The 24,439-nt window shown below is 42.4% G+C and overlaps 3 protein-coding genes across 3 annotated transcripts; 1 reads left to right on the forward strand and 2 right to left on the reverse strand.

Annotated features, from left to right (window-relative positions):
- Positions 1-284: 284 nt before the first annotated feature.
- On the reverse strand, positions 285-11,137 carry uba6 (ubiquitin like modifier activating enzyme 6). Its single transcript, XM_073467346.1, has 30 exons — positions 11,041-11,137; positions 10,891-10,919; positions 10,151-10,245; positions 9,927-10,038; positions 9,278-9,358; positions 9,025-9,147; positions 8,689-8,812; positions 8,276-8,379; positions 8,108-8,170; positions 7,648-7,724; positions 7,423-7,489; positions 7,154-7,297; positions 6,797-6,943; positions 6,624-6,704; positions 6,434-6,511; positions 5,990-6,171; positions 5,693-5,798; positions 5,500-5,589; positions 5,321-5,401; positions 5,091-5,219; positions 4,921-4,972; positions 4,745-4,808; positions 4,586-4,655; positions 4,431-4,502; positions 4,218-4,341; positions 3,794-3,987; positions 3,138-3,265; positions 2,782-2,869; positions 2,559-2,653; positions 285-2,250 (listed from the first exon to the last, which is right to left on the reverse strand). The coding sequence occupies exons 1-30, from the start codon at positions 11,102-11,104 to the stop codon at positions 2,109-2,111; spliced, it is 3,006 nt and encodes a 1,001-aa protein (XP_073323447.1). The 5' UTR covers positions 11,105-11,137; the 3' UTR covers positions 285-2,108.
- Positions 11,138-13,327: 2,190 nt separating this feature from the next.
- On the forward strand, positions 13,328-16,251 carry grhprb (glyoxylate reductase/hydroxypyruvate reductase b). Its single transcript, XM_073467349.1, has 9 exons — positions 13,328-13,557; positions 14,414-14,547; positions 14,629-14,701; positions 14,824-14,940; positions 15,029-15,117; positions 15,209-15,313; positions 15,440-15,575; positions 15,801-15,931; positions 16,031-16,251. Exons 1-9 carry the CDS (start codon positions 13,385-13,387, stop codon positions 16,150-16,152), a joined length of 1,080 nt encoding a protein of 359 aa, XP_073323450.1. The 5' UTR covers positions 13,328-13,384; the 3' UTR covers positions 16,153-16,251.
- Positions 16,252-17,808: 1,557 nt separating this feature from the next.
- zbtb5 (zinc finger and BTB domain containing 5) lies at positions 17,809-24,133 on the reverse strand. Its single transcript, XM_073467348.1, has 4 exons — positions 23,553-24,133; positions 22,474-22,687; positions 21,529-22,371; positions 17,809-21,394 (listed from the first exon to the last, which is right to left on the reverse strand). The coding sequence occupies exons 2-4, from the start codon at positions 22,681-22,683 to the stop codon at positions 20,243-20,245; spliced, it is 2,205 nt and encodes a 734-aa protein (XP_073323449.1). The 5' UTR covers positions 22,684-22,687; positions 23,553-24,133; the 3' UTR covers positions 17,809-20,242.
- Between the last annotated feature and the right edge of the window lie 306 nt (positions 24,134-24,439).

Here is a 24,439-nt window from a genome sequence, read left to right on the forward strand (position 1 = left end):
TTTTTTTCAATTAACAGTTTACGCTATTTAACATAAAAGACAATGTGAAAAAATGTCCAACACAACTTCACAATGCTGAAGGTTATGAGTGCAAATGTCTTGTTTCATGTCACAAAAAGTCCAAAACCTGAAGATACTCAGTTTACAATCTGACAAGGAAAAGCAGCAAATCCTCTCATGTAAGAAGCTGGAACTGAAGAATGTTTCACATTTTTTCCACAATGGTTTTCTTTAAAAATGACAAACATACCGTGATGCACTTAAAAACAAAGACATGAAGCAGCTTCAGTCTAGAGGACATCCTGAAATCTCACATTTTATTGGACCATTGGTTGATTGGTTGTCTGTCACAAGAACATACATTATTATCATTGTCAGTCATTAACACTGTTTTGTTTTACACTTATGACATTCACTGCACAAAAAGTGTTGTCAATATGATAGACATTTTCTGTGCCAAGTGAAACTTACCACCTCTGGTTATGGGGAGAAAATAAATGTTGTCCAGGAAGCATTTTGTGTGACTTAATTGTTTGTGAAGATGATAACCTGTCCGTGCACTGTAGGTGAACTGTCAGGTGGATCTCAATAACCTCAATACTTAGCTTGATTTTTAACATGATTCCATTCAAAACTGCATTGACATTATTGCCAATATAAGCCAAAGCAGACTACTTCAAAGAACCTTTTCACAACTCCACCTTTAAGTAAATAGAAGGGCAATTTACACCCCAGGATAAAACCCCTTTAGGATGACTTGTTCACAATTAACCAGTGCACCATGACTCAATAGAGCTCAACAACACAGGCTCAGTTTGACACAGAAAAATTAGAAACAAGTAAATAAATACATGTCAGGGTTTATGACACACATCCATAAACAAATACAACAAATACATCATGAACAGCAAATACTTCTTTTTTAAAAAAAGAAAGGTGTTTTAAAATATCAGGAGTGTTACCCCAGATGTTGGAACAGATGTTTAAAGAAGAAAAAAAAAAAGGCTTTTTCTGTGTGTGAATTGAACTCATGCCATTGTGTTATCTAATGTGGAACTTATTTTTACCCAAAGGTGTTAACTAATGTTGATGCTGTCATGACCCAAGTATTTAACAAGATGGTTACAACTAGCAGCTAATATGAGTAGTTGGTTTTACCCACAGTGATGAGAGCAACACACATCTACTGCGTCATTTGATGCACGTCAGTTGGCTGGGGAACAATGATAAAATTGCTGCCTTTGTGATGTGTTGACGCTCGACAGTAGGCCAGTGATATATCCCAAAGAGTTGGCGTGCATCAACCTGAGATGAAGCCGGTGTGTGTTGCCCTTTAATGTTTAGGTAATACCCATCCCCCGTGATATAAATGTGTTTTTAATGAGGCTGTCAAAGTCATAAAAGAACAATCATCTGCAGACACAATGATAATCAGTATCTTTGGTGGTTTTTGCCATTGTCCACTGACCTTTTGCATCTCTAAATTATTCAACAAATATTGGCTTGGCCTGTTTCTACAAGGGGAGATGACCAACAACTGGCAAATTCTGTGGTTGGCAATACTTTCAAAGCCAATGAGAGGACTCCGAGGAAGAAGACACTGTAATGCCTACAAACAAAAAATCAACTTTACTGCGCCAACAGCCCTACCACCACCACCCCCTTTAGGGCCTAGCTTACATAAAACACAAAAGAGACTGTGTTGGGAGTATGCAGGTTTCTGTAAACATAGTTTTTAGTCAGACTCACTGCACAAACAGAAAAAAGGTTATTAATCAATTAAGGCATCGTCACAGGCGGAGCTGTGCATTTCACCAGAGTAGAAAACAGAACAGATAAAATATATGTACACAGGTACAGTTAAGTGCTACTCCAGCAACCTCGTGTTCCACTGGCTAGATCTGGGGCAAAGAAAACCAAGACTGGCCTTTTCTTGCTCCATGAAGTACAGGGGGGGGCTTGAGCTGGGGCCAGGAGCTTTGCCCTTATCGGATAACATCCTGAGGGAATAGCTCTTGGCCCTGGCCCAGGTTATTGGGGTCCAACAATTTACATGAAAGAAGGGAATTAAGGACACAAGAGGTTTGAGGACAACATCTAGGAAGGTGTCAGGGCGTCTCTCCATTGCGGCTGAAGTAGTACCTGACCGGAGGACCAGGGAGGTCATCGTCTCCGTCTGCCTCTGGAGCGAATGACACGGTGAGGTCGACGTAGCGGCGGTCCACTGATGGCTTGATCAGCTTGTGCATCCTGTAGAGTCAGAGGCAAGGTGTTCAGTTTGGATGGATCACTTAAATGTGAGTTATGGAGGAGAATAATTTCAAATTTGTTCAGAACAGCACAGGAGCAAGCAAAGATTTGAGATGCTTCATCAAATTTACTCATTATAATGGCCTAGATGACAGAAACCATCCACCCAGTGTCTTTGAGCAAGAGACTGACCCCTGTAGAAGTTCTGTTTTCTAACTCTGATCTCCGTTCTGGGTACCAAGAAGGGCACAGAACTCTTCATGGGTCAATGCTTATCACAAACAATTGGAGAATCAGGAAACACGTACGTTAGTTTCAGTCTCTTTGAGTGTCCAGGCATCACAGGCACGTAGAGCATCTTCACACCATGGACGACCATAGTGGGTTCAATTCCATACTTTTCCTGAAATAAAACAACTATTCATCATTAAAAAGAAAAAACTGAAGATAAACTACAAAGAAGAAGATAAAAACCTCATTGGAAATGCAGGAAAAATACACCAATGTACAATAAGAGTGAATGGTTCTCACCCTGACTGCATTCATGAAGTCAGAGAGAGTGAAGTCCTCATGGCCAAAGATGGTCCAACAGTCCCAGATGGTAAAGTAGATGTCGTCCCTGGAAGGGATATCACAGGGTTGTCACTACAATTCATTGAAATAATTAAGAAATATGGCTAAAAACCCTGTGTTTGGTGCCATATTATGGCTGCAATTTTCATTTTGCTGCTGTGATGGTACAACAGTAAGGTGTGGTCGTAAGTGTACTAGACTCGATATTTTCAGTGCACGGAGTCAAAACAGCAATGCTATCGGGCCATGAAGCCCTTAAAAGGTGTTTTATTATGATTATGTTGGAGGCAGTTAGATTGTACATATGCCCCTACCTGATGAGTGTCCTTTTGACTGCAGCAGGCTCAGTCAGCACCACTACAGGGATGGCCAAGTTGAAGAAGCAATTTTTGAAAGATTCAAACTCGTAGGCTCCAACCACCTTGATCATCTCAAGGGCCACCTGAGTACATCAAAATAATAACACAAAATTATTGTTACATTATGTATATAGTATTACACATAATTCATATTGAAAAATGTATGTAATTTCAATTTTTAAACCAAACTTTCAACATCTATTCAGATTAACATCTTAATATTGAAGTAAACATTCATCCATCTGGATTGTACAAGATGCAGGCTGCCACCATGTAAGGCACCAGCGACCTTCTGACCACAACTCTTAGCAGTTAAACAGTTAAAGACCTCAATGATATGACCACAAAGTCTTTCATTGTCATTGGCCTAATGTGTTCTGGTACAAAGTACACTAAAGAATCGCCCTATGCTCAAAAAAGGTATTTGTTATGGCCAATTAGTGACCAACACAGAGATTCAATAACAAAGCATCAGTCAGGTTCCTTGAGGGCTTTGACCCTTGGGGACCGGTCGGGCGTCAAATTTACATTGCCTAGTATCTGTATGTGTTTCAAAACAATGACTACATGTTAAACCATCAGTATATGGCAACATTTCAAATATGTCTCACCAATCCAGCCACAGCAGCTGTTGCTGTGGCAATAGCAGGGATGATCTTGCCAGCGATGCGTTTGGTCTTGAGTCTGTCAGCGGGCTCGATGGAGTACATCCTTGCCCTGAGAGCAGATGCCGATGTGACAAAGTCCATGTGGCCGTTGCTGTCGTCGTCCTTCTCAAACAGCAGTGGACTCATCTGTAACCTCTCTACATGTGAAACACATTTTCACCGATTATTAAAAGTAGTTTCACGGTGTTTGTAATATGAGCTTGCCCTCTTAGAAGGATGGTGAAAGATAGTGCATGTTACCTAACAATTCTCACCGTTGTAGTGGATTTAACTCAATAACACTCCAGGTTTCACATTTACAATTAAGCAGTCATCTTGAGTGTCCAGTTACAAAACTGTTGTGATTTTCCTGAGTTTAATTGTTTACCTGCTGTGACATTGTCAGTAGCAATGGCCTCCTCCAGCTGTGAGATGGCCTCCCTCTCCTCTTCACTGCTTATAGGCATCTTTATCAGGTCAGGCTTCTTTGCCGTCTCATCTGTCTCTATACTCTGGAAGGGACAGATCCACAAAAATCAGTAAGATTAGGATGTTTTACACTCGAATAGGAATCAAAGACCAGACTGATGGAGAAGCTTACTTTCTCTGAGGGACTGTACTCAGGAATCTTGACACCTGCGAGAACCCTGGTCACCGCCTCTTCAGAGAGGTCCTGAGAAGGAAGGAAAGGTCGAGTTGGTCAGTGAGTAACTGTATGTGTTTTAAATTTCGTATGTGTGAGTGTACATGACCCACCTGTTCTGAGTAAGGGATGTTATAAATCCCCGCAAAGAGCCGAGCAGTGCTGACAACGAAAGTGAAGTGCCTGATGGAGAAAGAGAAGTGTGTTTCAAGCTTAGATATGAAACAGACAATACAAGAAAGGCTTAAACTGTAATCTAAGAGCATACTCACATAGAGTCTTTCAAGTCGAAATCAAATGGTGCTGGAGGTCTTTTTGGGGACTGCCAAAACAAACCTAAGGAAGGGAAGAAGAATTCATTATATGTTTTGCTTTTAAGTATAGTTTTCACTGCAGTTGTGTTGTGAAATAACTTTATAGCTATTCGTATATTTGATTAAAAACTTACTTCCATCTTTTAACCTTGTGTCCAGAGGGAAAGAGTGCAAGAGTTGTAGAGCCTGCATAAAAACATCAGCAGCATGTAAATCGGTATCACACCGCATATCATATTGTGGAGCTTTCTTCAACACACATTTCAATCTAATGAAGATATATTTTCAGGGGGAGACTCGTTACCTTTCTCTTGAAATATTTTTCAAACTTTAGACGGGCAAGAGTAACACACTGTTCCCACTGGCTAGGCCGTCTGCTCAGCAGCTTAATGACCTGAAATGACCCATCCAGACTTTCCCCCGCCTGCATCCTCTATAAAACACACACAAATATTTTATTAAATATTATTATCGCTGGCATAAATCAACACAAAGGCTACTTACAATTAGTCAGTCACAACATTAATGTCTTACCTGTAGCACCACTTCAGCTGAGTTGTGGGTCTGCCAGAACGAGTTGTACATGGAGGGCTTGTGGACAAACGCGTTCTCAAACTAGACAAAGCCAAAGAAAAGTTTTATAATTTTTCCAAGTTCAAGATTCGGATAGTACACAAACACATACCCTCAAAAAAGATTTCACGTTGACTCACTTTGTCTCTGGCCCACTGAATGGTGTGCTCAATGACAGAAGGGAAAGACTTGAGAGTGCAGAATGGGATCTCCTCTTCAGGGGGGTCCCTCTGTGAGCCAAGGGAATGGATATATTTAGGAGAGCTGAAAAGAGTAAGGTCTGTGGGACCGACTAATGCAGGGAATAAATAACAAACTCTCACACATACTCACATGGCTATTGTAAGACTCTGTCAATTTTGGCACAATGATTTCTGTGTGTCCTTTAGTTCCCATTGTGCCAGAGTCCAGGAGAGCTCTCTGATTTGATACACAGCGGCTGAAAAATAAAACAAGATCAGCTGTTCACCAAATAAGTAAATGTTTCATGACATACCTTTCCAGCTCATACATTCATGTCGTAAATATGCTCTCTCTCTCTCTCTCTCTCTAGGTTTATGATGAGGGAAACAAATTCAACTGAATACTTTTAGAAAGTATCGATTTTCCCACTTTAATATTTGCACCAACCTGTCTACATATCTCCGAGCCTCCACGTTGTCCAGCGCAGTGACCACAAAGTTCAGGCGGGTGTAGAAGGAATCGCTGTAGATGCTCTCAGTGGCAGGACACACCTTGTTGAGGTGAGCATCCACCTGCAGGTCGGGGTTGATATCACGAGTGGCATCTGCTGCTGTTGTACTCTTCGGTTTCTGAGACAAAAAGAAGACAGGAAAACAGTGTGTGAATGTTAAAGTCATTGATTCTAGTCAAGTTTCTTCTAAACGCTGATAGTAATCCGAGTGCTTGCTATTGCATTAAATTCCTTCCCTATTTCTGGGTTACGCAGACATATTTTTAAGTGCTAGGTTGAGTTTGCCAAGATGAGTCAAGGTTACAGAAAAGGAAGAGAAATGGTAAGTCTAAAGGGTGGAGGAAAAGAAAAAAAGGATTATGAAGTGGACTTCTCTTCACCTGTATATGATGTGGTCTGAAGAGAAACTGCCGATTGAGGTTGGACTTTTCGATAAGGTCTGGATCTGTGATGCACACCTGAGAATTGACAGATGCAGAGTGCAAGGTTTCACTAAATATGTATCACCAAGAAATTGAATAATTTTTAAATTCATAAAGAAATACAGTCAAACAGAGAAGAGGAAACCACCTCTCCTGAGCTCTTGGCCAACCCCACTCCAAGTAGAGCAAAGTTTTTCAGCATCTCACAGCCTATGGCACCACAGCCCACCTGGAAGAGAAGGCATTGTCGGGTTCATTTGGACATAAACCTTAAATTACATAAATATATAAGAGGTCTTCTTTGTACTGCGCAATCCTTACCATGAAGACCCTGAGCTTATGCAGCTGTTGACACATTGATTCACCAATGCAAGCTCGCAGTCCATCATAGCGATCGCCTCTTGGGAAAAACTCCTCAGCAGGAACAGACTGAAGTGGCCTGACTACCTCGATGGCATCAAGATAAAACTAAACAGGACAGAAACAGAGAAAGAAACAAACAATTAAGGGACATTTCTTTAAAAAGATGCAAAACTTGATAAGATTTGTTAAACCCTGTTAAAGTTAATTGGTTTCCATTGATGTGTTGCTGTCGAAAAGGGGTAGATTGAACTATTGACCTACCAATAGGCAACATTTCACTTTTGCAGAAGGAGGAGTTCAGATTCAGTAACGTACCCATTGCTGCAGTGGTGCAAACTTCCCTGTAATGGCCTTAAGAACTTCCTGGCTGGCTAGACCTCCTACAGCTGCTGCTAACGGAGGAAGAGTTCCCCTTGCTGTTCTCGACAGACAGCGCACCAACTCAGCATTCACAGAAGTCTGAAATGAAAATGAGATAAGACATCTGTGTGCTTGCAATAATTTTTTCAAAGAGGAGCATCTTTGCAGGTTCAAGAGAATGAAAACGTGAGGGATGAAAAAAAAAAAAAAAGAAAAGCACTCACTTTGTTCCTGAGAGTTGCATTCACTTCTTCGGTTAGCTTCAGTAAAACCTCAGCATCCTGTAAACACCTGATGGCATCAAAGTGAAACTGCTCACAACTGAACATGTCACATTTCAACAACTTCACACACTGAAAACCGCAGCCAGTACAAGTGATATCCTCGGGTACAGTTGAGTAACAGAGAGTAAGGCAGAAGATTGAAAAGCGGAGAAGTATTTTGCTTACCCGATGTTGGGGAGTCTACCGTGCTGCTCCTGGAAGGTGTCCAGAGCCAACATGGCTGCATGGATCTGTAGAGGGGCCTGATGGGCAGGAAACTGCTTAGTTAAACTCAAACAAAAATTACTAGGCATTTGTTCACTTGAGTCTGTATCAAGGTTGACTTGGTAAGACCATCTTTTGAGTTATCTGGCTTTAAGGAAACTAACATTAGAAAATAAAGATTGATGGTTATCACGAAGCTGTTAACCCTGGGGGTAAACCGATTAAGCAAGGAGGGTATACTAACATGTCAAGTGATTCTATTGGTCTGTACACGTACTGTTTGTTCTCCTTCATTTGTAAATATGATATAAAGGCAGTGTTTTTATCCATTGAGGGTCTCTGAATGTATGATGGCTCCATTATTTCTGAATTTGTTTCACTTGCTTTGTGACGTCTCCAGCAACAGCATCAAAACTCTCACCTCTGGTTTACTGAAGTCTGGAGTCAGGACTTTAGGATCACACAGCTGTTGCTCTATTGCCTCCTGAAATACATTAATGGACAAATGCGGTAACAAACATACGGTGGGTGATGGGCTTTTATGTTAGACTGTGATATTTGTGCTTGATATGACAACTGGTTAACTTACAAATCTGTACGTTTTAGGGGTCTTCACCAGAACAAAGAAACCTCCATGTGCATATGGTTGAAACTGAGATGTGTCTCCTATTGCGAAACTGTGAGGGGAGAGGACTAATAACACACACACACACACACACACACACACACACACGCACAAATATATACAAAAGCAGACAGAAATGATTTAAATTAGATTAATGCACAATTACAGTAACCATTTCATCAAATCTGCTCTTAGAATAGTTCAAAATATGACTAAAATAACAGACGCAGTATGGTATGAACAGAGTGTTTGTTGAGTAATCTGTCTCACTGGATATGTATGCTGGTGTCACACAATTACAATGATAAACGTATATTAAAAACTCTTTAAAAACATAAAAGTGAGTGAAGTTATTTGCTCCAATGTAGACACAATACCTGAAACCTGTCGCACGCTGCTGTTGAGTTCCACCATGCCATTAACCTCTCTGAAGACAACACTCTGGCCTGTCTGTAGGCCATGAGGTTGGTTGTCCATGCATGTTACCACCCCAGGATCGTCCTGCAGGGTCAAAAAGAGTTTAAAGTGTTTTGTGTAGCAGACAGTATTTTGGAAATATGAACCATATTTTCATCGCTCTACTTCCAAAGATGAATTATGGAATTGCATTTTCATATAATGCAAGAATCTGGCACATCGCACTTACTCTTTCAGCACTCAGAAATGTGGCTCATAATAATTTGATCATTCGGGACACAGAGTGCTCAGACTACCTGAGTGATAGTTTGGACGAAAATCTCCTTGGGCTCCTCTCCTGTAGGATCCGACACCTCAAACTCATCTCCAAAATCACAAAACACCCGCACACAGATGCCATATGCATCACAGCCAATGAACTGGAAAGGACATACAGTGAAACAGGCCGAAAGTTTAGTTAATATTTTAGTTTGTAAGTTCCCCATATGTAAAGAAATGGTTTAACTAATGCTGTGTAATGTATAACCACTATAGGGGCTGTAGACTTACTCTGATGGGGGGTTGTTGTGAGTGGCAGAACTCATTCACTCTCTTCTGTAGACTCAATCTGGCTTCAGTCAGAATCACACACTTGGAAGAGAGAGCAGAGCAGATGGTCAGAGTAGAAAAAAATGCAGGTTTTGACTAACGTCATCTGCCATCTAAACCAAATGACAATAAGAAAATTTTGTAGTTGTTCCATTAATGCAAACAGATAATGAAGACATCTCATGGGCTCATAAGAACAGCTTCACTGAAGCAAGACGCCTGTTCACTTGTTTAAGGCATTATCATACACTGAAGCAGGAACCTATCTTGTTTAAGTCAGATTTGAATGCTCAGCTTCCAGTTATTTATTTTTTTTAGTTTGACTGGTGATTTATTATATACTTGATTAACTGTGTGATTAACCATAAGATCTCATCTCATCTCAATTGAAACTGAGCTGATCATACTATACCCTCCGTTTTCCATAAGAGTCAACTACAAACAATGCAGCCACCCTAAAGTCTACAATTGTGGGGTGATTTTCATCCTTAGCGTACAACAAACATTTCTTAGTCACCGGTGGGACTGCAGGAGAAGTGAGAAACCAATTCAAAATTCCCCACGCCCCACGGGTTGCTCATAATCCAGATTCTGAGAAGTAAAACCTTACCTGATACTTTCTGAGAAAGCTGAGATCAGTGTTGTCATCCAGAGCGGAGTAAGACATGTCAACATGGACATAAGGGTTCAACTCTGTCACCCGAGGGCACACTGCCTCCACCCTGTGGTAGAAAAGTGAAAGAGGGTGGATGAGAATGTGTAAAGACAGACAAATAAACTGAGATATAGTGAGTGCATGACATTTCAGAGTGTGAGTGAGGTCAGACGTTTTACCTCCTTCTCTGGCTCAACACATCCTCTTTGCGGATAAAGAAGTTAGAGCCCAGATCCCAGGTCTCACACTGCTTTGTGTCATGAAGGGTGACAGCCTGTTTTCACATACAAATATTACATTTTTTCAATTCAATTCAAAACTTTATTGCTGACTCACAGTCCAGATAAAAGCCAAGACATTACATAAAATACATGACATACAAACTCACAACAAAAGATCAGTTTAAAAATAATATACATTAGTGTCTTACAAAGAGACAACTGTACCAATGTCTTCACAACTGGGACTGGCAGCGTGTAGTGCTTAACCTCATGTTTGATAAAACCAGGATGATTTTATTTTTAGACACATTAAGGTGGTTAATAAATGTATACATACGATTTCTTAAAACAGCTCGGAAAGTACTGACTCCTGCAGCAATGAACATTTCACTTGCACTATTCCATCCAGGTCTCTTAAGTAATAATCTCAAGGCGTCATTATAAGCTACCTGAAGTCTGAATGCTTGCTTTTCTGTAGTTTGACCACAAGTGTGAAGTATACAGTGGTGTACAGAGACATCTCCACTCCATCTGTACACACACTAAATTTGCGTGAAAGCATGTTTGCTTATGCATACATCTTGTGGCATTGCCTATAAATGTCAAATACAATACCTAAGGCTACAGGAAGACGCAAGACACTCCACATTGAAACTTTACACACTGTCACGATGATGAGATTTAGTGAGAGTACACACCTTCACACCAGCCAGGACAATATTCTTTGCTGTGGAACAAGAAGTGAAGTTGGTTAGTGTTAAAACACAATTGACAATGCAGATCATGTCAATACAATAGCACTGAATATATTACAGTGCTGTTGTGCCATGATGTGATATTTAGCCTACCTATCTCAATTCCCAGTCCTCCCATTCCACTGAGAAAGACTGAGGACTGGGCCATCTGGTGCATAGCGCTGTCTCCCAGCACATATCGCTGGCGGCTGGACAGGTGGAAAGGAAGGAAGAGGAAGTGTGAGGGGAAGTGCTTCAGATCAGGAGGGACAAGTGAGGAGCAATAACTGCATTGATTATAGTATAAAGCACAGTGTTGTCATAACCTTTCTTGACTTCTGTGTGACCTTATCTGTAGCTTATGGTGCTTTAGTACAGAAGACTAGCACAGATTGTGATGCACAGCCAGAAAGGTTTGACTTGCCTGTAAAGAGAGTCGTCAATCTCCATCGAGTCTGCAGCCATGCTGGGAGGGGAAAGAGGGGGGATTCAACTGTCCGTGAGATAGCGACTATACCTACACAACATACAAAAGCACAAACAGTGATCACCAAAGTTATTGAACATTGTGGTTGTCAGTTATGATCTAAAACCAACGCCCTGTTGTCAATTAGCTAACATATGTGGCTAACTTGCAGTTAATGCCAGCTAAGCGTAGCTGCCAGCAATATTGATCACCTTACAGCAGTCAGCCACACGCTAAGGTAAAGTGAGTGTCTGTCAACGTTAAAGCTGCCATAATACCGCTGGTTCGCTTGTGAACCTGCTGAGGAGAGCTACAACGTTAGCAGCTACAGCTAGCTAGCACCGAGTGCCTCTGCTGCCTGGTGCCGGTGGCGAGGACACTTGTCATAAACTCGTTGAAAGTGACGACACATACGTTAGGTAATAAATAACTCCCCAGAGCAGAGGGCTGTTTTAGGTTTTCTAATTCTAGCAATACACGTGAAAAGAATCGTTGTAAATGTTAGACAAATGTTCACGTAGCTACCTGTCAGTATGCGCGACGAGCTGTAGCGAATGAATGGCTGTGACTGGTTAAAAACTTGGAGTGTTTCCGGGTTACAAAAGTCACATGACCGAGGTCGTCCAATAGGGTGACAGTATTTTTCAGGACTGCATTTGTGATAACATTTCACTGATTTTGGAAGTTTTTCCACCTTAAATATCAATCTATAAACAGGATCTGCCCAAATTGACTCTGCATGTTTTGTTTTTTGTTGTTTTTTCCCCCTCCTTGCTTTGTTGTATTTAAGGAAGCATTTTTAACGCCTTGGCCAGGGTACTATAGATGAAAAACAACCTCATAACTCATGTATTACCATGTGTTTTATTAATCTACACTGTCCCTTCTTAAATAAACTAAACTAGAGCTATAAAAAAAAAACCTTCTGTATATCAAATATTACAATTTCAAAATAGAAATCTAGAAGGAAACTATTATCATAAACTCACTCATCAGTCCTACACATCAATATCCTATACAGGGACATTATTATATGTTATATATCAAGAAAAAACAAAAGAGAAAATTCTATATAGAAGAAGGTGGGGGTGTAAAATACCTGTCACAATATACGGATTGATAACATTTATTGAGGTTTGTCCAGTTTTGTAAATTGGACAGAAAATGTTGCCAGATCCTATAAAATTCTCCTGATCATGAGCCTTGGATATCATGATGTAACAGTTGGATTTAAGGTGTGACATTACCTCCTCCAACCAGCATTTATGAGGAAGTGGAAAAGTCTTTATCAGTCTGAGGAGAGTCCGTCATCAAGCAATTAGTGTCTCTTCTATTGTCATGAGCAAGAATACCATTATTTGACAAAATACAATAACATTGTGTTTAAGACCCTTGCAAAGCGTTTTTAAGTTTAAATATGTGCGCATGTATATGTATGTACACCAGTTTTGGACATCAGTGCTCGACTGTTTGACTGACCTGTGACAACAATTGGGGAAAGATAAAAGCATAGCATTGTGTAAAACTCAGCTTCATTGGGGAAAGTAAGAAGAGTTTGCTTAAAACCAGTTCCAACCAGAGAGACAGAACAGAAAATACAAAACTGTTTAAAGAAACAAAGGTCAACAGCCGGGTGAAACATTTACATCCCACTGACTCCCATCCTGAGCGATGATGTAAGGAAAACAAGTCTGCTGCTGACTTTATGACATTTGTGTAATTTGTGTTTGTGTATGCATGTGTGGCTGTTAGTGTGGGTGAGAGTGTGAGAGAGAAAGCCAGACATTGATTTGACTTCTGTTTAGTTTTCTGGGACAGTATCCCTCAACTTCAGACTTTGGAGACACCCTCCCTCTGATCATATTGGTCAAAGACACACACAGGAACCTCCCCCGTGAACTAGAGCCAAAACCATGCACATGCACACAACAGACTCCAAAGTACCACTTCTACCTCTCGGACACCTGCCCGCAGATTTACTCTCCCGTGGCAATGTGGTGCAGTCGTATGGCACTGCGTCAGCTCCAGCGGATCGCTGTTACTCCTTTGAATATCACCGGGGGTCTCACAAGCAACGTGCTGAGGGAGATGTCAACCCTGCCACGGGTGTATGTCACCCGACAGATCCCACCTGAGGGGCTGAAGATCCTGCGTGAATCTGGACAGTGAGTCATTGTGTCCTAAAAGAATGAAACATCTTGCAAGATCAGTTCTAGTATCATATATCTGATTTAACACTTTCTGAATTTATAATGTCTGCTTTGCAAAGTTCATCATTTACATTGAGTAAACAGGACTGCTAATGTTTGACCTGAGGTTAGTCAGATAAGACTGGTAGCCTAAAGGGTATTCCCCCACAGTAGAGTTGTGAAAAATGTTTTTTTGCACCTCAAAGTCACAATGTTTTAAGAAGGCCAGCAGTACATGTGATAAAGCTTGAAATACTGCAATGCTTCGGAGCTTTAAATTCAGCTTTTTCTGTGGACAATTAAAGGATAAGTTCACCCAAAAATTAAAATTCAGTCATTATCTTTTCACCCCCACGCTGATGAAAAGTTTCATACAAAAAAAAGAATAAAATGGCTCCATACAGATTAATCCAAATCTACGGAAGCCCTGAGATCCAAAATTGCGATGAAAAACAGTTATTTACACACTTTTAAAAGTCGAAATCTTCTGTAGCCACTAAACTAAAACTGCATTCCCCGTCTAAAGTGGGTGGACAAACTTGACCTCATGTCGAGGGTGTAAATAACGTCTTTATAAATCAGTCTGGGAACTCTGGGCTTTTGGAGACTTGAATTATGCCACATGAGCTGTACGGAGACTTTTTGGGGGTTGTTTTTTAAGTTTTAATACAAGTCTGTGAAGCTCCAGAAATGCTTTGTGGACTACAACACTTTCAATCACCATGGGGGTGAGTAGACAATGACTGACTTTTTAGGATTTTAGGGTAAACTTGCCCTTTCAGAAAAACATGGGTTTGACTTGGCCCTACAGTCATAGTTTCTTATTTCCCAGGGTGCAGGTTGAGCTGTGGGACTCAGACGATGCCCCCGTACCCAGGAAGGAGCTGCTCCAGAAGGTCAAAGGTGCTGATGGTCTGCTCTGCGTGCTGACAGAGAAGATTGATGCAGAGTTACTGAATGCTGCAGGTCTGAGGATAGTCTTTGAGTCAGTTGAATGACAAATGCAATGGAAACCCCTCTCAAACATGCATATGTGTGCTCCCACAGGCCCAAACCTGAAGGTCCTCAGTACCATGTCAGTGGGTTTTGACCATCTCTCTTTGGAGGAGCTGAAGAAAAGGTGCCTTCTAGTTTTCTCTTTTTTAAAAACATATACAAGTGTTGATTTGTGTGTATATAAGACACGGCAATAAAATCACGTAAAATATTATGTGTAATATGTGTGTGTGTGTTATCCTCCAGAGGTATCCGTGTGGGTTATACCCCCGACGTTTTGACAGACTCTGTGGCTGAGCTGACTGTGGCCCTGCTGCTCACAACCTCCAGGAGGCTCGTAGAGGCCACACATGAAGCCAAGACGTAATGTTCCACACACACTGTCACAAACACACACACTCAAATCTTTTTTGTTCAAAGGTTAACTACATCTCTCTCTGTCTTGTGTCAGTGGTGGCTGGGGCACATGGAGAACTTTGTGGCTGTGTGGATATGAGCTGGCCAACAGCACTGTGGGTATCCTGGGCCTGGGGAGGATTGGTGAGCAAACAGCATCTGAAAATCTACACACACCATGCACATTATCGTCCAAACTACCTTTTCTGTGAATCTGAAACTTCTTTTCTCTAAGGTGTGGCTATCGCTGAGCGTCTGGCACCTTTCAAAGTAAAGAAGTTCATCTACACAGACATGGCCCCCAGGCCTGAGCTGGCCAGTATCATCAATGCAGAGTACGGTAAGGACTGATGGACACTGAGATGTCTCATGCCACCATTTGATACTATTATAATCAATCAACAATGGAGACACAGTCAGGCTTTTATTTTAATGTGATAACGAGCGCCACTGTCTCTTGGTCTAGTTTCTTTCGACGAGCTGGCAAAGCAGTCAGATTTCCTGGCTGTGTGCTGTGCTTTAACACCGGAGACAAAGGAGATCTGCAACAAGGACCTCTTCTCCAAGATGAAAAACACCTCCGTCTTCATCAACACAAGCCGGTACCCTTATCTTAAACACAAAAAACACACACTGAATCACCCCAACACATGTTGTACACAATGCCGTGAAGTGAAATACTCAACAAAGAAAGATACAACACAGCGTGAACTACAGTGCAGTCAAGGTTGGATTACCAACTGCCAGTGGTACCTTTTGTTTACTACTTTTTGCCAGTGTTTTTTTTCCTGTCTGTCATTAATTCTGGTCTGTCTGTCTCGTGTCAGAGGTGGTGTGGTGAACCAGGAGGACCTGTATGAGGCTCTGTCCACTGGGCAGATTGCAGCAGCTGGGTTAGATGTCACTGTTCCTGAGCCTCTGCCCACAAGCCACCCTCTGTTTACCCTCAAAAACTGCGGTGAGTCTGTCAGATATATACACACAAAAACAGTACTTCACCAGGATTTATTATCACCATGCTCAGTTCTCACCGCTTACCAACTGTCTCCTCCAACAGTGATTCTCCCACATATTGCTAGTGCCTCCTATTCTACCCGTAATGCTATGTCGGCCCTGGCAGCAAACAACCTGCTCCTCGGCCTGCGAGGTGAGCCGATGATCAAAGAACTCAAACTGTAAGAAGAAACTGGTTCCACTCTGACGACTGGCTGCATACCGGACCATCATGTACCCAATTATTCTTTAGAAGATAAAAATAAAACAAGGATTTTGAACGTTTCCTTATTCTTGTACAATCTGTGCAGCTGCGTCTCTCATAACAACTCAACAGTCACCGGCAACAAAACTGACTTTCATTGTTTTTTTATTCAGTTTATACAACAACTGAACATACTATACAATCGTCATCGCCCTCAACAGTAAAGAGACAAACATTTAGTCCTCTCATGGTTACACTATGTTAGGTATACAGAAAACAACCAACAGAAATACTTCAGATTTGGCATATCAACAAAAGCCCAGCTTTTCAAGCTAGTGGGCATAAGGCAGTGACTTTCATAATCAATTCAGGCCTTTTTTTTAAATATGTTTTAACATTTTGGCATAACCATACAGGGGTAATACAGTCAGTGCATTTTTTTTAGAGATTCACATTTACGGTTTATGCAACAGTTTTAGAAGACAGCACCATAATAAACCTTTACAGGCCACTGTGTGAGACATGGAAGCCATTTTGGAGGATGTCTCCTTCGCATCATCACCTCTACTTCCCGTTATTTCTAAAGAGAACATCCCAGGAGGCTGAATGTGACTGGGAACACACACAGATTTGAGACTGAACCATCAGCGATCATTTTAAATACTGTGGCCGAGCTTTAACCGTGCAATATGTAAGAATTTTAGTTAAAACAGACTAAAATTAACAACAGAATGTGAACAGTTTTGCTGTTATGATGACGTACTGTGTTGCAGAGATATCTACTGAGGTTAGCATGCTAACAGCTAGCCCAAAGCTCCCTTGCTCCCCCAGTGCTCTGAGCTCACTGTCTGGACTGCTAGCAGCACTACTAACTGAGCTAACAAGCCAACGGCAGCTACATTTAGCAGCAGTTAGCGGTTACTCTTGTGATATGCTGCTTATTTGTTTTTAGTATGAATTCCACAGCTAACCAATTCTTACATATTGCACCTTTAACGACTCTACTATCGATTCCTTAGTGGCAGAAAATACAGGGTAAGTTAGCTTATGTTTACAGGAAAACATCCTGCAAGGCAATTATTCTTCTGAAGTAGAAAGTCAACATTATCCATCAACGTATGCTTCAAATAAACCTGTGTACAGCCTAACAGTGTGATGACTCTACAGTACAATAAGGTGCAAACTAGGAATGGAAGCAATGACCGTGTGTGTGTGTGTTTCTCATCGACAGTGTAGGCGACACAATACAGCAAGCAATAAAGTGTACAGAAAGGCAAACATGTAATTAAAAGTGTTATTTTTTTTCCATTTTGGTTCACTAAAACAGAACTCTACAACACTGCATGAACACTGATGTCAATCAACCGACTGTCTACCAATGAAGCTGCTCTTATTTATAACCCACGGGAGGTCAGGCCTCCAGGAGCGGGCTGATGTAAAAATCCTTTTTATGTTATTTTTCTATCAGCTGCAAATTTAGATTCTCTTTTTGAATCTTACGCAAATCGTCAACTGAAACATAACTGTCGAACTTTATGACAGCATTTATCAAGTTACAGGTAGATATTAAAATACAGACACAAACATAAACAAACAGCTAAAAGTAAAATCAAAAGATGACATGAGACCCTATAAAATTATTTTTTTTAAATTTTCCCCATGTGTATTTGCATTTCACAACCTGTGGAAATGGTGTATTACAGATGTCAGCAAACATGCTACAACCCTTAGCTTGCAAACTAATTGTGATGGTTGTGTAAAAAACCCTTGAGTAATTGTAACACGGCAACGTTTTCACATAGTTAAACATTCCAGTAAACATATTAGTTACAAAAAAATGATTTGTCTAAGTGCTTTTGTAATGGATGCAACATCAGATGTATAAAGAGACATGTATAAAGCACTGATATCAAGTACAGTCGTAAACCTATACAAATATTCTGTTTTTCATGAGTTTTGTCTCTTTTAAGAGAAAAATTAGGAAACCAACCACATAAATGTGCAATATTTACGACTCTGCATCTCAACGTTCTGCCCTTTCAATAAACACACATACTGTACACAGTAGAGCACCAGCGAGCAAGGAAACTTGGCTGGCATGTGGACGGTCAGTAAACGTGTTCGCCACAGCCAAACTTTTTGTGGTCATTCCCAGTCAGGAAGGAATAACAGGGAGGGGAAATCATCAAGATACAAATTTGAAACAATTGTAAACCACAACAGATTGCATGTTCTGCACATCATGACACAAAATAAGGTGCATTTAGAGCGCATTTTCCAGGTATTAAAATGGAATTATAATGCACTATTAGTTTTCTCAAAAAGAGACTGCAAGGCCCAGCGAATGCAGATTTATTTCCTGCTGTTAATATGAAGATTGTGCAAGCTTTTTCTTGCTCATCGCTCTGATTTTACCCCCCTAAACAACAGAACTGTATCTAATGTTAACAGCTCTGCCTGGAAAGCACAAATTGGGGCAAGATGATTGTATTTGAAAAACTACAGGTTTAAATGTTTCAAAGTGAGACTTATTCCTGTCGGCATATGAAGTGTGAATCGGTGCAAAATGAATCATCTTGCCAGCTACCATATGACAACAACACTTCCGATGATGGTAATTCAAAGGTGCTTGGGACTGAAAGGCAACGACTGGGGTCAAACATCTAACATCCGTTGAATCAAACTTTTTTTTGGGGGTTGCTCCTGTCCTAGTCGATTTTCTCTCTTCAGTAAATAACAGAATTTAGGTTATATTACAACAGCATACGGTACCAACTACAGGGTTAAAAAAAGAACTACTATAGCACTAGATTCCTGTTATGTTTTCTGTTGGTTGACGTAGGCCCGCCTCACAGGAGTGAATCTGACTTCATCCACCTTCTTGTACAGTAGAGTGAGTATCAACAGTTCTCTCAGGCATCATATCTGGCATCCAAACTGACTCTGAATCAGTCAGTCGACAGCTCGTAACGCTGCCGTCGCACAGAACGGTTACGGTCAGGTGTGGGATGCTGCTACATGTTTTACATATGTTCAATGGAAATCTACACATTAGGACACTATTTTACACTACATTTCTTAAAGGATAAGTTCACCCAAAAAGGGAATTTCAGTCATTAACTGCTCACCCCCACGGCAATGGAAAGTCAGGTGAAGTTTTGTAGTCCGCAAAACAGTGGATCTGGATCTTTACAATGTAGGCGGGGGTTATGCTAATGCGTTTAGCTCAGCAGCTACCAGAACTGTAGTGTATATATACTGTTTTTTGACTTGAAAAAAACAAGTTTCAAATCAGTTTGGGATCTCAGGGCTCCCAGAGACTTGGATTACAAGCTGCTGTTCAGAGCCATTTTGTGTTTTATTTTTTAGTTGCCTTTTTTTAACATTTTAAATCAAGTCCCCATCTGTTTCAGTTGTTTAGGAAAATGCTGCAACGTTGTTTTGCTGCGAAGTTCCATAACTATTTTGTGGACTACGAAACTTCACCCGACTTTCCATCAGAATTGGGGTGAGTAGATAATGACTTTTCCTTTTTGGGTGAACTTATCCTTTAATGTTGGTGCTGCACAGCTGCCTCTGATCTGCAAACACTGATCATAAGCGTACCACAAACAGCAGATCTAATTTTCGCTTAATAACGAGAAGGCCCAGGTGATTCTTTTTAGAAACACAACATAGGCAACTGCGTGGCTGCTTTACAAGTCAAAACTGGCCCAGATAATATTACGCAAAGTCTGCACGCTGCATGTATTGACACAGATTGAGAGTCCTCATAATATTAACGATACTCCTACAGGAGAGTATCCATAGTGATAAATGTGATACTTTTGCTTGTCCGACAATCTTTCGACAGGTTAAGTGTCCTTAAAACTTTAACCGACTTGATACTGCGGGTTTGTCCCCGAAAAGAAAATGTAAGGTTACATTAACATCCCTATCTTTGGTCTGTGATCAGGACTGGTTAGTCTGGACAGAACATCTGTGACAGCTTTCAAAAAAAATCTAAATATTTTAGGGAAACCCTTCACTGATTCCTAATGTATCCATCCTGTCGGCCCGCTCTTCTCGGCCCTACAGCAGCGCATTGGACATGTTACTGTTCTGCCAGCGCAGGCAGGTGGTCTTGGAATGCTTGTACAGGTGGGAGGACTGACTGAAGCGCTTCCCACACTTGAGACACGCGTACGGTTTCTCTCCCGTGTGCACTCGGATGTGTTTCTTGCAGTCAGTCAAGGTGAGGAAGGTCTTGCAGCAGATTTTGCAGGCGTATTTCCGAGCTCCCTCCACCACCAGGACGTTATGCTCCGACAGGGCCTTCTTGCACTTGGACAGGACGTCGGCTGAAGCTCGGGTCAGCTGAGGGGGGAGCGAGGTGGGCCTGCCACTGTTTATCTCATACCCACCACTCTTGTTTAGAAGCAGAGGACTGGTCAGACTTGAGGAGGAAGATGCTGCGTCCTGGAGTACGCCACTTACTCCTTCCTCTGATCCCATCCCGGTGGCCATTTTAGGGGCAATACGTCTGTAACCTGGGTAACCCAGAGCAGCGGCAGTCGCTGCGCCTCGTGAGTGTCGCCCCATGGAGTGGAACCCCAGACTAGAGCGCTGGAAGTCCAAATCAAAGGGATCTACACCTCCATGTCCTGCATTCCCACCTCCCCCACTTCCTCGAGGGTTCCCTAAACCATCATGCAGTGGGCGGAGGAATAGAGAATCAGGTTGGAGGCTGTCTCCAAATCCGTTGCGACTGTCACCACCAAGCGGACCTGACTGCAGAAGAGAAGAAGAAGCAGAGCCGGATGGCCCAGCAGCTTCCTGTCTGAGCAGGAAGTGATGTGCTACTGCGTCACCAGTAGTTGTGTTGGGGAGGTCGTCCTCTCCAGTAACTAACCCTGGCCCGCCGCTTCCGAAATCCTTAGGGCTGAGGAAGCTGGAAATATTGAAACCAGGTTTGCCACCCAGTCCGTTATTACACCCGTACCCTCCTCCGACTCCTCCTCCCATGCTGCTCTTGAGGAGGAGCTGCGAGCTGGGCTGCAGCAGAGAGTTGGAGCTGGGTTGGGGTTCGGAGGTGAAGCTGCGGTCGCTGCTCTCTGGGCTCAGCTCTGCCTTCTCCTCCTCGCCTCCAGGCTCGGCCCGGTCGCTGCCTTCAGCCTGCGATGTCACGTCGCTGATTTCGTCAGTTGGCTCGGGCGAACTTAGCGGCTCTCGTTTAACCACCACCTACAAGTCGGGGGAAAGTAGAGGAGGAGTTTCATCAAATGCCAAAGTAGATTTAGAAAAGTAAAAAGGTAAACCTCACAAAAGTGAAAAAGATTTAAAAATGTTGCTGCATGCAGTTAGTTACTCAACTTTACCTTCTGTTCTTCAGCCTCCTCCTCCTCTGTCCCTGATTTGATCTGCACCCCCACTCTGTTGTCCTGCTGGTCCTGGTCATCCATGTCCTCCTCCTTGTTCACCCCACCCTGCATCCTCCCCAAGTCCTCCCCCTCGCAGTGTCCACTATCCGACTGGCTCGGCATCTGAGGGTCATCTTGGGACACTCCCACTAAGCCAGTGATCGCGGCATCCAATTTGGATTCATCCCCCATCTTGTGGGAGTCCGGGGAGAGCAGTGCTCCCTCCTCGTGCTCTGCGTTCATCCCTCCCTCACCTAACAGCCCCATGTTAGGGCCGGAGGGACGCTGCCTCTGCCTGGGTCTCTCCTCTGACAGGCCCATGGCCAGAGAGGGCTTACGTTTGTGGAAGCGTCTGATCGGGAAGGATGCTCTCTGTTCGACCACTCCTCTGCCGACGACATTTCCAACGGTGTCCTCCTCCATCCCGCCCAAAGCAGAGCTCACCAAGCTGAGCCCCAGCTGCTGCAGGAGGAAGGAGCGCTGCAACTTTGACGTGGCGGCGTTTGCTGCGAGGTTAGCGTTTGCAGCTAGAGCAGGGTTTACTGATAAATCTGCTACCTGCTGCTGCTGCTGCCGGTGCCTCTGCTGTTCCTGCTGAGGGTGGTGATGGGTGGGTCGGTCAGAGGAGGGGGACATGGGCAGGGTGCGTGTGGTCAGGTAGTGTTTGCAGGCCTTGACAACATTGTTTAGGTGCAGATGTGAGGCTGCGAGGAGGATGTCCATGACGTTGCTCTCGCCCAGCATCAATGTGGAGGTGTACATCATGTCCACGAGAGCAGCAAAAGCTTCAGCTGTCACCACCTGCAAGTACACATGGAGTTCATTGAGTAGTTTTAGTTTTTAAACATTAATATATTATCATCATCCTTGCCCTCTTTCACACAATATTGTCAAGATATTAACCTCGCTGTCCAGCTGGATCATGTTCATGCTGGCATCTCCCTCTGCAACAGTAAACAGGGCTCTGAAGTGGGTGCTGCAGGCCGCCAGCACCGAGCGGTGGGCCTTGAAGTGTCGGCTGCCCACCACGATGACGCAGTCGCACAGCTGACCGTGGACACGCTGGTAGTTGAGCTGCTGAAAGATCTGCTCGAAATGGCCCGGGAAATCCATGGCCCTGGTGACAGACGCAGGCAAAGGTTAGAAGGTTGGAGACGGTGGTGATTAGTCGAATGACATGACATCTAGTGACAACAGGTTTAATGATCGAATTAATGGTCGACCAGAAATGCCAGAATTTCCTCTTAAATTTGATTCTTTTCACCTTCATGTGTTATAGGTAAAGCTATCCCTGTTTATCCTTGGTGTTTATGTGGTTTTAATCATCCTTTTTTTAAAGTTTTATTTCTCTTTTGGCCTGTTTATTCATACGCAACTGCATATTTTATTGTTGTGTTTTTGCGTTTGCTGTAAAGCACTTTGTAAGGCAGTTTTTTTTAGTAATAAAATAATCTAAATAGAGTTTTGCTAAATTGAGTTTTTGAAATTGATGGTAGGTCAAAACAAGCCATCTGAAGACATCACTTTGGACTATACCATTTCCTGATATTTCAAAAATCAGAAAGTGTTGATGTTATTTGGACACAGGGACAAAACAGGCATGAACTGTAGTGAGAGTAAAGCATTATTCTGTGGTCCTGCAAAACTTCCTGTGAGATTATTAATGATTGCATCAAGATCAATGTTTCCAGAGGACTGATATTCTTGCTGTAAAGTAATATGCTGTTAAATAATTTGCACTTTAGCTTGTCTATCTGTTAACTGATATTTAAGGTATGTAGGTTAGTAATGCCAGATTGATAACAGAGCAGCGGGCTGTGCTCTGCAGCACTATAACAACATCAGATAGGTAGGATAGTTAGCTAGCTTGATTGGCTAACACAGGTTAGCCAGTTAGCTGGCGAAATTAGCCAAATTAGCAAAAACAAAGAATTCTATTGTTGTGAAGATGACACTGGAGAAAAAGTATTGACTAATATTACCTTGAATTTTCCGAAAGCGCAGGTAACAAGAGCAGAAACAGGCCCCTGACCAGAACCAGACGAGGCTAAAGTTAGCCGGCTACCTACCAGCCTGTTAGCTACAACGGAGGCAGTGAGTTAGCATTCGGTCACCTGTCTGGACCGGTTATCTGGATCCTTTTCCATCAAACGGAGCTACAGCTAGTCAACATTCCTGCTGCTACGCCCCACGTCCCCTGCTGTCCGCTCACTAGCTCCTGTTTCCTCGTATTGAATGGTTTTAGCTGTGGAGGCGAGAGCTAACAGTGATGTGCGAACACGGTGAGCTGTCCGCGTCAGCCCCAAGGCACAGTCGGAGATAACGCTAACCACCCTCAATGAGACCTGACCGCCAATATCGACCCGGCTCCGACGATGACTGTGTTATGATTTCTAGTAATTTAACACCCTCAGACGGGTTTTTCCCAACCAGACTCACAGGGTGGCGCTGTGCTTCACTTCCATGTCCGTGACCTCGACGAGGTGAAGAGCTGCAGTTACACGTTTCACCGCAGGAGGTCGCTGCTGCACCCTCAGAGCCCGTGTATCCAAAGATGACAGTGTGTCAGGATGATAACCCTCCTACCATCTTCTGTTGTTTTCTGTTGACTCTTCATTAGGTTTTTTTTTTTGTTTTTTGTTTTTGTGTTTTTTTAACCATTGTGATACTTTTTTTTACTGGAATGCATTCATACATTTGACATAGTTTGGAATAAAGTCTGTTTGTGTCTTACTGCTATATTATGTTTGTGTTTGTTGATACATTCAGGGCCTACATTAAAAAATGACTTTCTAATATGAAAACTAGCATTCATTATATGATCAGCGCTAAAAGCTTTATGTTTTAAAACTGCGGCAAACTGACAAAA

This window comes from Pagrus major, chromosome 1, assembly GCF_040436345.1.
Source record: "Pagrus major chromosome 1, Pma_NU_1.0".
Taxonomy (NCBI): Eukaryota; Metazoa; Chordata; class Actinopteri; order Spariformes; family Sparidae; genus Pagrus; species Pagrus major.